The 13,314-nt window shown below is 44.2% G+C and overlaps 1 protein-coding gene across 1 annotated transcript in view; it reads left to right on the top strand.

Annotated features, from left to right (window-relative positions):
* LOC144179165 (uncharacterized) overlaps positions 1 to 12,583 on the top strand; it is a 70,082-nt gene extending 57,499 nt beyond the window's left edge. The window contains exons 8-9 of the mRNA XM_077707407.1: positions 2,397 to 2,509; positions 7,100 to 12,583. Coding sequence (XP_077563533.1) covers positions 2,397 to 2,509; positions 7,100 to 7,187 — 201 coding nt within the window. The 3' untranslated portion in view covers positions 7,188 to 12,583. The remainder of the gene's footprint in view (positions 1 to 2,396; positions 2,510 to 7,099) is intronic.
* The last annotated feature ends 731 nt before the right edge of the window (positions 12,584 to 13,314 follow it).

The following is a 13,314-nucleotide window of genomic DNA, read 5'->3' as shown; positions in this document are numbered from 1 at the left end:
ATGTTTGCTGTGCCTCATACGCTCCATCTGCGTTTGCTTTTACGTGCAAATGGTGGACGTGTACATAGTTATTCCTGCCTTGCAGCAACACTTGCTGATTTAATTTCAGCTCATATTCTTGCTGACAAAGCAGAAGATGCAGGCAACATTATGAAGTTTTGAAATCAAACAGCCTCAGCAAAACACCAAGAAAAAAGAAAGACCTCTAAATGCCAGCTGTCAAATAAAAAATAAAACTGGGGGAGCATTCACGAACCCGTTAGCGCCTATCTAAATGTGCACTAATGTGCTTGGGTATTGGGCAATAACGAAATTTCGCACTGTGTTGAAAAAGTTGTAAATAATCGAAGATAAAACATTAGACGGCGGCCTTGAAAATGTGTTTTCTGGTCCTTGAAAACCCTTGAATTTTTGCTTTTGAAGCTCGTACGAACCCTGAGTTGTACCTGCTCTGGGTGCCGAGATATCTGAGGACGAAATGCTAGCTTTGCATTGCAAGAAAAGTGCTGTTTCACCATCGAATTCTGTGCTAACGGATCTGTAGAGTACACATTAAAATCCTATTATCATATAATAACAACAAAATATGGTGCCTTTTGATGAGGAAATTTACAGACTGATAGAAAAATGGCTGTGGAGGCTGAAAATGCCATTTTTCCGAAAACGCTTTTTTTGACCGTTTTTCGGCCCCAAAGACCCAACTGCCCCCTTAAGCTTTTAGCTCCGCCGTCGAGCGTTACCAGAAAAAGATGCCAGTGAGGAGCGCCTGGCATCGGCCAGGCTTGTGCGTGGGCTTGTGCCAAGGAGCTCACAAAAAAAAAAAAAAACAAGAAAAAACAAGAAAAAATACTGAGTGAACGTAAGCATGCTGCCAGTGAGGAGCGCCTGGTGTCGCTCAGCTCGACCTTTGAGAACACTCTGCCCAGCAATCGTGGCGCCATCTATTTTGTGCTGTTCTCCTTGCCAGTTCACGTGCGTTTGCGCCTGAAGTGTGTAGCACAGACGCAGAGTTCACGGTACAGATACTGAGTTTGCAAAGCCGGTTGCTGCGGGTTCTTACGTGGGCTAAAACACAGTCCACTTTGGGAGAGACATCTAATGGATGCAGACAAAATTATGCGGGTCTGCCAGTCATGGAGAACTTTCAGCGACAAGTTCGCAAACCCATGTGAGGTGCAACACCCGGTTCTTTGACGAAGGGCGAGAGGCTGCCAGCTCTGCTGTCTCCCCAGCCTTGCTTGACTAGTGCAAGCTTCGCCATTTCTTTTCTTCTTTTTTCTAGATATTGTAGGAGGGTGAGAGGCGAAAAAGACAGGCACGCGCACTGTGTGTGATCTCAGGAAAAATTGTGGATTGGGGCAACACGTGTTTGTTGCAAAAGGTCACATGCGCCATCACGGGGACCTGGCTGTGGGCCACGTTTTGCTTTCGACCTTTGGCTGCTTTGTTCTCAGCTTTGTAAGGGGAATGCCAAGAGTTTCCGGTCGAGTCGACTTCTGTTCCCTGCACACTCGGGTTGCTTTCCCTTTTCCTCTGGGATTTTTGGTACCTTTAGCACACTGAGGCCTTAGAGGGAGAGAAACCCTGGTCTTCTGAGCCTGAAAATTCTCCAATAAATCAATCTTGCGTACTATTTTCATTTCTAAGCTACACGTTCGAAAGAAAAATTTTTGCAAAATGTTACGGTCCTTTAATGAATAGTTCGTAATTGTTTGCAAGGGTTAAGGCTTGGGCGAGTTGGTGCATGATTACAAATAGGGGAACAGCGCAACACAGACAAAACACAAGAAGACGAAGGTGAAGTTGTAAGTCAGTTGTAAAGAAGTTGTAAGTCAGTGCTCGTGGTTGCCGCCTTCTTCTTCGTGTGTTTTGTCTGTGTTGCGCTGCTCCCCTATTTGTAGTAATTGTTGCATCCTGCATTCTCCTAAATAAAAGCTTCTGTTTACATTTCAGCACGTCAATCCTCATTTTCTCAGAAGTAACTTTTTTCCCTTGCTGTGGTGTGTTGCCCACAGTGTATTGGGATGTACTGGTCAGATTTCCGTCATTCTTGACACGTTCAAAAGCTTATCAATTGCACAGGGCGTTAAAACTGACGAATGTAGTACTGTCCATATGTGTGCGCAGCTAGATGCACTTTTGCTTAGCTAAGTAATACAGCATTTCACTCTATATGGACGCAGTTACAAACTACCCTAAGAAACCGAAATTCTGGTTTACTAATTACGTGTCCGTGCATGCTGCATTGTAGCAGCAACTGCGAAATTTTTTTTATTGGTAACATGAAGACAGCTATGGCCTTTTTTTTTTCTTTTTTTTCATGTGTTTTTTCTCTGAGAACCCGTACGTTCGAGAGTGTGCACTGGTGACATGGCGCCCTTTCTGATTGATTGCAGCTGTGGGTCCAGTGGTTTGGCGACCACAGCTTCGCCCAGGTAGAGCCTGAGAAGCTGAAGACTCTGTCTGAGGGTCTGGAGGCACACCACCGGGCCCGCAAGAAGCACCGAAGGTGCGTGTGCATCCCTCTGTGCCCCTCCCTCCCTCCCTCCCTTTCCGTTCTTTCTCCTTCCTCTTTGTTATTTCTCCTCCCTCTCTTCACTTCTCCCTATGTATCTATTTCTCTCTCTACATTTCTCCCCCCTCTTTCCACTTTCTCTCTATCCCTCTCTCCCCAGAAGCCACATAGAGGCCGTAATGTGGCACACATTCAGTTCAGACTAGAGAGGGAGAGAGAAATATCTTTAATGGGTAGGTGAGGACAGGCAGGGTAGGTGCCCGACTTGCTGCAACAAATGGGGGGGAAGGTGGGTTGAAAATATATGAAAAGAACTCTCACTTATACATGAATGCTCAAGCACACAGACGCACACGAAAAGCACACACACAATCAAACGACGGTTAAACCTGGATGTAACAAACCTCTATTTAACGAATTCCTAGATTTAACGAAGTTTTTAAATTCCCCCATTGCCACTCCCATTGAAGCCCATGTCCTTGCAACCTCTATGTATTGAAGTCGGCATGCTGATCAGTCATTGTTTTTTGCACTTTGACTCAAAAATCGAGCGGAGAAGTTAACTAATTTAATGAATACTTGCACTACCGTAAGGAGCCAGCAGCAATGAAAATGTCTGAAGTCACCTAAACACGAAATTGATGAACGGAGGGGCCAACACCATCCCGTGGCTAACGTAGCAGTCACGTCTCGTTTTGCTTGTGTATCGTGACAGCAAGAGTAACTACGCTTCACTTTTTTTTTCTTTATTTTTTTCCGCCAGCACCGCAAACTACCGTGCGTTTCCATGTGTGAGTGCGGTTTCGGTTCCAAATTTAAGTTTTGAGGTGCTAGGCCGTCCTGTCGGCGTGCAGTCGCGGTGTCTCCACTTTATCTGTAGTATCGGTTTGTCGGCGATGATTGCTGCTGCTAGAAAACGAAAATTTGTGTCTTTTCAAGAAAAACGCACAATTTTAACCCCTTAAGGGCTTATGACGACCTGAGCTCGTCAAGAGCAGTTGCCACTATTTTGCTTATGACGAGCTGTGGTCGTCATGAGTTTTTCGCAATGCTACTAGAGGCTTTTGACGAGCCCGGGTCGTCAAATGGAGATTTACCCTTTTAAACATAGATGGCTGCACAAGTTCCAGCATTGGCGGTGGTATTAAATTATAGTTTGCACACTAGATGGCGGAATGTGTGCGCTTGTTTCCTGCGCGTTTTACAAACATGGCCTCATCCGTGCGGCGTTCTGATGCGGAGAATCTTCCTTCTTTAGACGATGAAAGCGAGAGTGATAAGGATGCCACCGTAGTGTTTTATTCTTCAAGTGAAGAAGGCAGTGATGACGTTTTTACGGACAGTGACTCTGAAGGAGAAGTCAGCAGCGATGATACAATGGCTAGCTCCCGTGAATGGTTTCGCATAGACCTCGACAACATCCCAGCCAGACCTCCACGATTTGATTTCAGGGGTTTCATGGGACTGAAGATCACAGTAAGCTCTCCCCCTCAACCACTTGAGCTCTTTGAAGCTTACTTTGATGATGAGCTGCTTGATGTTATCGTTGTGGAGACAAACCGGTACGCTTCTCAGCTTCTGAATTCTAGCAAGCTGGGACAACATTCTCGCTTCCGAAAATGGTATGCACTTACGCGAGAAGAATTTCCCGTTTCTCTGAGCCTCCTGTTGCTGCAAGGCATTGTGCAAAAACCAAACGAAAGGATGTACTGGTCTAGGAATCGGCTGGTTGAGACTCCGGTCTTTGGCGAGATAATGTCCAGAAACCGCTTCGAACTAATAATGAGAATGTTGCACTTTGTCGACAACACGACAATCGAAAATTGTGAAGGACACCCTCAACCTCATCTGAGAAAAATCTGGCCTGTTTATCAGGCACTTCTTGAAAAATACCGGACATTGTATGTACCAGAGCGGGACGTCAGTGTCGACGAGAGCTTGCTGCTCTTCAAAGGCCGGCTCAGCTGGAAGCAGTATATGCCCCTGAAGAGAGCGAGGTTTGGCATAAAGTCATTTTTGCTGTGCGAATCTTCAAGTGGGTATATATGGAACTCTGTAATTTATACAGGGAAAGAAATGAACATTGAGATCTCGTCAGAAGAAGCAGCAACCTTCGGAATGGCGACGAAAGTTGTTTTGAAGCTTGTGGAGCCCCTGCTAGACAAAGGCTACTGCGTCACAACTGACAACTTCTACACCTCACCAGAACTGGTTGACTTTCTTTTGAAGAGATCAACTGACATCTATGGCACGACGCGAGCCACTCGCAAAGACCTTCCGCCTGGTTTCGCCCAGGCAAAGCTCAAGAAAGGCGAGATGGTTGCCTTTCAAAGGGGCAAGTGCTTGGCTGTCCAGTGGATGGACAAAAAACTGGTGACTGTTCTATCTACAGTACATAGTGCTGAAATGGCGCGATTCATTGACAAAATGGGCAAGGAAACCCTGAAGCCAGAAGTTATACTTGATTATAAACATACAATGGGAGGAGTTGACAGAGCAGATCAGATGCTGGCGAGCTACTCAGTGCCACGGAAATGAAAAAAGATCTCCTACAAGATCTTCCAACACCTCTTGGATGAGGCGACCTACAATTCATTTGTTCTGTACCAGAAAGGAGGAGGCCGAGCATCTCATCTGGAGTATAGGCTAAGGCTTATTGACGAGATCATCACGAAGTACTCTCCCAACAGCGGCACCAAGAAGAAAGGATGGCCAGGGCGCCCCCTGAACGCAAAACGGTTTGGTGAGCGCCACTTTCCATCGCACATACCACCAACAGAGAAGAAGCAAGAACCGACACGCCGCTGCGTAGTCTGCTACATGAAGCGAGATGTAAATGGCAAGAACATCTGCAAGGAAACCAGGATCTGGTGCAGGTGGTGCGAGAAGGCTCTCTGCGCAGTGCCGTGCTTTGAATGCTACCACACGGATGGTAGCCTCAACTAGCTTCAAGTGAACTATCGAGAAATTGTTTGTTTTCTGCAAGGCAATTCATACCCGACCCGTGCTTTCTGGAGTTGCAGAAATTAATTTGTGAATACACCAGAAATGCCCCAAATATAGGGTATTATATGGGGTAAAGAATGACCAATTAAACATGATTATCGACTATAAACAATTTTTGCAAATATTTTTGTGTTTTGAACACGTTTCTGAAGCATATCACATCATTAAAAAATTTGGCCATATTGGTGCATAATATATTTGTTTAATGAGCCCTTAAAGGGACCCTGCAACACTTGCCATCGACTACTAGCAATGTAATTTGGGATAAAGTCTATTGTCCCAGAAATCTCCTCCCGCAAGAATTATGAAAATTCGTTCACAATTAACGAAACTACGCGCGATGAGAAATCGCGCATAATTGTTCCCTCTCAACTCGACCGCGCACAACGCGACGAAAGCTGCGCGCTCTCTCCTGGAGAGGGTGGCGGCTCGCAGCGTTCTTTTCGGCGGCCTTCGATATACCACATGCCGGGTAGTTTTCTCCTTTTCTCCGCAACGCGGAGGGGCCTATTTCCGGTCTGGTGCCACAAAAAAGCAGGCATGGGTGCCTGCTCGCAAGTGCGCGCTCGGGCTGGTAGAGCGTTTTTGAAGCAATAAACGTTTGTAGTCGAGTGGTCCCGTTGAAAGGGAAGTATTGAGCTCATCACCCAAACTCCGCGCGCACTCAAAACACAAAACAAACGGCAAAACTGTGCTTACAAGTTCAGGCATAGAAGAGGTTCGTACACAGCGATGACGACGACGGAAATGGGAGAATCTAGCCGCGAAGTTGACCAGTGACAGCCGATCGAGCAGCCATGGCCTATGTGACGTCCCTTAGGCCATGCCAGGGGTTGCATAATGAGGACAACTGAAGAGAGAGCGGTTGGTTTTTCCGCGTCTTTCACATCGGTACCGATGCGCGCTCACCGCTTCACGTGCACGTATAATATTTGGCTCAGGTATTCCTGGAAGTGTAATCTAAACGTCGCGCAGGTTTACTTGCACTGCTCAAGGAGTGTTGCAGGGTCCCTTTAAGGGGTTAAATGCTGTGTCCGCTGGCGAGAAAGAAGAATGTCGCCGCCTGGTATAGTATGTCCCAGCTAGCACCCTCTCAAAAATCTTGAGTGCGGTAAAGAGAATCAAGTTCGCAAAAAGGCACCCTTTCAGCATAAGTTTGGCTCTTGTAACGCATTAAGGTGCCAAAAAGTGTCAAAAGGCAAAAGTGATAGTTAAGTTATGTTTGCTAATATGGGCGTGAGTGACCTTGCTTTGCTTCTGAGCTCGTGCGAAAGCAGGAGGCACAACTCACACAGTTTTTCGCTGTGCAATAAATCTACGAAGGGTTGAGTTCACCTTCAGAGATGTTTAGCATTTTGGCTTCGTTTCTGCTTCCTTCCCGCGAGCTTAAACTTGAAACCTGCATGTAATGAAAAATTGTGAAATTTTGGAAACTTCGTTGCACCCAGCTTTAACTGTACAGTCATTTTTCCGAGCAAGCTGGTTCAGACATGGGTTCAGACTAGTTACCATAGGTTGCTTTTGTCCTTCCACTGATCTCATGTGGATCGATTGATCCCCGCTCTTTTCCGTCTTCAGGGGCCGCAAGCTGAACGGCAACCTGGAGAACGCCATCCAGGAGGCCATGATGGAACTGGACCGGCAGACGGACTCCATGCTCCACTGACCGCCGCCCTCCGCCGCCGTCATCACCTTTTCACGTGCACGCACCCAGGCGCAGCTTCATTCCTCCACCACCACCACCACCACCTCCCATCTGGCTGTACCCGTAGCCGTCTTGTTAATTGTTAACGCCAGCTGGCTCATTTTGCCCTATACTGCATTGGTCGTCCAGATCGCAGGGCACTCCGTAATGTCTCGAGGAAGAAGAGGGGTGCATGGCTTGTCTTAGTTGAGTGTCTAGTGCTCGGTGCGTAATATCGGAAGTGCGTACGCGTAAAGTGTGACGAGTAGTTGAATGCTCGCCGGTTACGTTACTGTGATAAATTGAGCCGCTGTACAGTCGCTATTTGTGCAGCCTCTGACTGACGTAATATAAATATATTATTACGCAAATGAAATATATCTACCGCCGATGCTGAAACAGCATACGGGAAACATTCGTTTGTCACTGTGTATATGTTTTGTTCCGGTATTGAGACCAGAAAGTTGCGAGGCTTGACGTTTTGAGTGCAGTCGCCAATTTCGGCTTGTTTTTGAAGGAGTGCTGTCTTTTGACATAATACCGGCCGACTACTGGAAACGTACTAGTGCACTCTCTCGCAACTAGGGGGCCGACCGTTCAACATTGAGAACGGCTACATATTTGTCCCGGTAAATTCAGGAGATTATCTTTTTTTTTTTTTTTTACAGCGTGCATGAAATGTTACAACTTCTGGAGACCTGTCTTTCTAATAATGTACTGAAAAAAGAATTTCCCCTTTTATGTTTAGTGTAAGCTGGAGCTTGATTTGTATTGTACACGGTGATGTCGGTTGTGGAACGGCCCAAATTTGTGGCAACGAAGGCGTATGATCTTGTCGCTTTGAGGTCTATCGCGTATCCCGGTTCTACCCATTCGGGGAACATAAAGCTCTTGTTGAATGATTTTGTAACAGCCCATATTCTGCTCTAGATAATGTGGGGAAAAGTACGTAATATATTTTGAGTGACATAGTAAGTATATTTAGTTATCATAACGCGAAGTACGCATAAACGTTGGGAAACTTTCCAAGCAGAAAGTGTGGGGTGCATTGGCAGCTGTGACTTCCTCGAGACATTATTGATGCGCTTGCGTGCGTCCCCAGCCCCATTTTATCCCTTTCTCTTGAGTGTGTAGCAAAACGGGCTGAGGCTGCTACACTTTGTACAGTAGAGAGAGTTGCGAATGAAAGTTGAAGAAAATAGGGAAAAGGGAAAAAAAAAAACTATAAGGAATGGAGATCTTTTTTATACAGATGCTATATATATATATATAAATATATAAATATTATAAATACAATATATATATATTATATATGACAGCGTTGCTGTTGACGTTTGCCGTTCGTCGTTTGTTTGATTGTTTTCTCTTTAATTTTTATTTTTCCCTCCTCTGTGAGATGACGCCTGCTTCCCGTTTTCAATTTTCACTCACTCCCCATTCTGTGCCTGTGTAGGAACAGCCTGTACTAAATGTTTATATCATTTTGGACATTTTTTTTTTTTGCGATCATTTTGTTTTGTGGGCTGGTGTTTGCTAGAGGTTGTCCAAGTGATGCTTGTTAATAATAATAATAATAATAATATTAGGCTTCGTTTGTTCCTGGTTTAGCGGTGTGCCTAGAAATGGGGCAAAGCGGATAAGTGGTTTATTGTCTCTCCCTGCCTTTCCCTCTCCTTTTTGTTTTTTGGTTGCTGAGGTGTGTTGAAGATGGTCGTTTAGGAGGGCAGCTGAATAGAGCTTTAGTCTGGCAAGTATGCAGGGTGTCTATTAACCGGTGCAGGTTAGGTTGTTATTAAAATCCCACTTTAAGGGCTGCTCGAAAAGATTTTATCCTTTTTTAAAAAACATGGAATTCTGTGGCCGAACATTTGTGCTTTGAGCTGACTGCATTGAGTTTATGTGCAGCATGCAGGTGGACACATGTCAGACCCGGGCTTAAATGCAGTTGGGTGACCTTATGAAATTAGTCTCGACCATGAAGCGTGGCATGTTTTTTTAACGCACAATGTTTTTGAGCGGATAAAAAATGCCTGCTTTGTGCTTGCATGACAGGCGAACGCTATTCTAAAAGCAGAGACTAAATTCCTTGTAGTCACGATCTTGTTGGTTGTGGGAGCACGATGTAGAATACATGTGATGTGGCAAGGAAAAGCACTGAAATGGGCAAGATTTTGTGTTTTTCTTTCCTGGGCTCTGGACTTGCCTCGGAATTTGGCTGTATTCCGTCTCATAAGGGTCTGGTAGTTTAGCACTTCCAAAAACATGTTTTGTTGACTGTACGGCAGTGCAACTTACCTGCATCCTTATACAGGATCCTTCAATGTAGTTGGAATAGTCCAGCTACATAGCATGTTTTTTTTTTTTTTTCCACGTGCCATTGAAAAAACACAGAAGTGCAACATTTTTATTTTATCGTTCCGCTGTAGCAGAAAATCGGCACTTGACACAGATTTCTTACAACACAGATTCCAGAGCAAGGATCATGATCTAACTGCTTGCATTAGTGAGGAATGGCTCGACGAGCCAGCAAAATCGTGTAGGCAGTCAAGTGCTTTGTATCGTGATGGCAGTGAACGTAGTCGTGTAGGCATAAATCTTTTGTCATTTGCTTCGTGGAAGAACAGAAATGCTGGCTTGCATTAGCAGTCGTATTTCTATGGGATATCATATGCGAGCGCATTGATTAAGTGGTTTATTGCAGAGCTACAGCTTTGCAGAGCTACAGCTTTGACGGGCCATGAGGACAAAATACAAGTTTGCTTCATCAAGAAGTTTTCATTGTTCCAGCAACAATGGTATCAATTTTATCACAAACTTCAGACAAATAATCTAGATACTAGGGAAAACACGTCAAGAAGCAGGGGGGGCCCACCAACCACTTTCTTGCCGGGTCTTTACGACGTCACAGGGTCTTGTGTGATTGGCAGCCACTTTGGAACCAAAGCCATCACCAAGAAACATGGCTGCATCACTTCGATGCGCATGTGCAGGTAAAACACTATGGCCATGTTTTTAATCCTCCCTCTATTGCGTCGTGGCTGACATTGTATGGCGTGAAACTTGAAAGCTTTTTATTATCGATTTAAATTTCTTTTGCTACGAAATGTCTTTTGTGGCTGGAATGGAGTGGAGTGGGTTATTAGAGGGCAGTTCTCTCAAATAAAACAAGCTTGTATTCTGTCTTCATGGCCACTTTAATGAATCACTTTTTTCTGACAGACTGTTTACGTGACTATGCCACTTGTACTACTGCGCTTTACACTGAAAGTAATGTTAGAAAATTTGTCATAAGCACTACGAAAACCCTGGTCTGCTAGGCCAGGTGAAATGGAGCGTTATTCCTGATAGCAGAGCATTTTTTAAGAATAAACCTTAACGAGGTATTGACTGCATTTCTTTATTGTTATTAGCTGTTTGGGGGACTTCCGTTGAACTTTCATGACTGGCTAAGAGTCAGATTGTTGTCAAGTAAGAGTACTTAAACAAAAAGAAGATGGATGCTTGTTTTTGATTTTTTTTTTCCTGTTGGTTGCTGTGCAAGCAATCTAATATTGGGGCGAAACTTGCTGGTGATTTTTTTATTATTTTTTTGAAAGCAGTGTTTTTTTTGTTTTTTTTTTTATTGCTGATATTCCGAGTGATAATTTATCCGTCGTTTTGTGTGGCATCTCTGTGTAGCGTTGAGAGCTGTTGTGAAGAAAATGCCCCAGGACCTTGGCTACGAATGTCGCTTCTTCGGTAGCTACTTGTTAGGAGCGGCGTTTTGCATGTGTGTGTAAATTCTGGAAGCTGGCCTTTAGGAAGGTGACATTAGTGAACTTGAATCTCAAGTGGTCGACGCTGTTCACATTGCGAACGGTGCATGAATAGTTAAAATGACTTGTCCATGTTTGTAACTTCTGCTATCGGCGTTTCCATGCTGACCAGAAATTTTTTTTTTTTTTTTTTTTTTTTTTTTTGTATGGACCAAGTGCTGGTGTAGTTGCTTGGAAGATGGAATTAACCTTACTCAAGTTCATGCTAGCATTGGCATGAAGCCCGGTGTAAACAGAGAACAGTGCTTCATTTTTTCTTGTTTGTTTTTTTCATGATTGTGCACAGCATGTGTTCATGCTATCAGAAGCAGTGTTGTACATTGAAATCGGAAAGCACGAAAAATTTATCAGAGCTGAAAGATAGTTATTTTTAGATTTTAGTCAGGCGCGCAGTGCTTTACAAGTCGCACATCACACACACACACATCGCTTTGTTTTCGTGTTAATATATGCGTGCTTCGGGTGATGCTTTTTTTGTGCAAAGTGCGAGTGGTTGTTGCAGATGCGGTGCAGGAGTCAGAAATGCAAGGAGTTGCGCTGTCGTGGTCTTTGTACTCAACAAGTTAGCAGCAGCATTGCCTGGAGTGCCATGAAATGCCGAGCGCGGACGATTCTCGACGCCGTCGTGTGTTTTATATGATCTCTGCCTTGTTATCCGAGTGGTGGGATGGCCTTCTTACACAGCCTTCTTCAATGACCCCAAAATCATGATCAAGATCGATTGGCATTTGTATAGCCTTTAAAAAAGGGGCCATGAAGACAAAATACAAGTTTGGTTCATTTAAAGAGGCTGCTGTCTTTAATTATATAGCTATTTTATCGTGTTCATCAAACGCATACACGAGATGTTAAAGAAGATAGATGAAGCAGTGGCGATGCCCCAGCCACTTCACGACGATTTCCCTATGATGTCCTGGAATCTTTTTTTGTGCGATTGGTAGCCGTTGGCCTAAGCTACTGCCAAGAAACGTGAGTGGGCGATTGTAGCGGAGCCTCTAGTTTCGTTTAATTGTATGACTTGAATGCTAACGTCCAGTTAACACACTCATAACTACGTTTTTAGTGCAGGCCCTTATTATGTCACTGAAGTATGAAATTTGAAAGTTTCCAAAGTCTATTTCTTGCATTTCGTGGTTTAAAAAGCATATTTCGTAGTTGTAATGTAGCTAAGTGGGTTACCAGAGGCTAGCTCTTTGAAATTGAACAAAGGCGTATTTTGTCTTCGTGGCCCTTTTAAAACAACATCTCAAAGGAGAATTGAAACGATGAGTTGTTTGTCCAATTTTTTTAGCTACTTTGGAGGAGAGACAGTGTAGCTGGAACCCAGTTGTTGAGCCCTTTTTGGTGTACAGTTTCGCATGCAAAACGCGTAGGCCACAACAGCCACAAAAATTACCGAAAGGGGTTCCTTTGGCTCTGCACGAGCCTGCGGTTTGTGGGCAACCCGTTTGATGCCTGCAAACAAGTGTTGCTTTTTGTTTTTCTTTCTCTTGGGCAGGAACGTTGGAAGTGAGATGGTATTTTGTTTTAAACAGTACAACAATAAAAACGCATGGAAAGCTTCGTCTGGCCCTGTCTCATTCCTCTTCAAAGGTGGACGGAGAATTTCAGTGTGCTCTAGCTTGGGTATTGTGGTGGCTAGGGCTAGTGGTACATACCGCCATTACTATCACACCTAGTTGAAAGTCGTAATACTGTGCAGCAGAAGATTTACTTTGCACACAGTCTATCCCGAGATGGCAGTTGCAGGAGTGCACTTGTTGTAGCCACTGAACGGGTTCACAGGCATTTCATTTGGGGGGGGGGGGGGGGGGGGGGGGGGGGGTTTCTTAGTTTCAAATTTGCACCTGAAATGTGTGGAGTGCTTCATGCAACTGGTATCAGGAATTAAAATTTAAAATGCGGAATTTTAAAGCAGTATAGTTCATACTAACAATGCACATTGGCATTAGCCACCTGAGAATAATTTTACAGTTTTAACCTTTGCAACAATTCAATCTTGTACAGTTTTCAAATTACAATTAAGAAGTGAGCCTAGAAATTAGGTATTCGTTCCATAAAGTGAACCCTTATTTCGTGTGAACTTTCTGCTGTTTCTCCCATCATTGTTGATGTTCTTATAATTGTTAGTCTTATTTGTATAATTATTCTCTACCTTTTTTTAGCCCACTTCAATATTGCACAATTATGTGTGTTATTCTGGCAGCCGTGCCAATGACCTTGTTCTTTGTTCTGTGCTAACTTTATTGTCGGGCTTCATACACCCTTGATGCGAATATTTAAGGCTAGGGCAT

The sequence above is a fragment of the Haemaphysalis longicornis genome, unplaced genomic scaffold, assembly GCF_048455015.1.
Source record: "Haemaphysalis longicornis isolate Haplotype H1 unplaced genomic scaffold, Haemaphysalis longicornis Haplotype H1 scaffold_4, whole genome shotgun sequence".
NCBI classification, from domain to species: Eukaryota; Metazoa; Arthropoda; class Arachnida; order Ixodida; family Ixodidae; genus Haemaphysalis; species Haemaphysalis longicornis.
The sequence above is the reverse complement of the archived record's forward strand: the minus strand, read 5'-3'. Positions and strand labels throughout refer to the sequence as shown.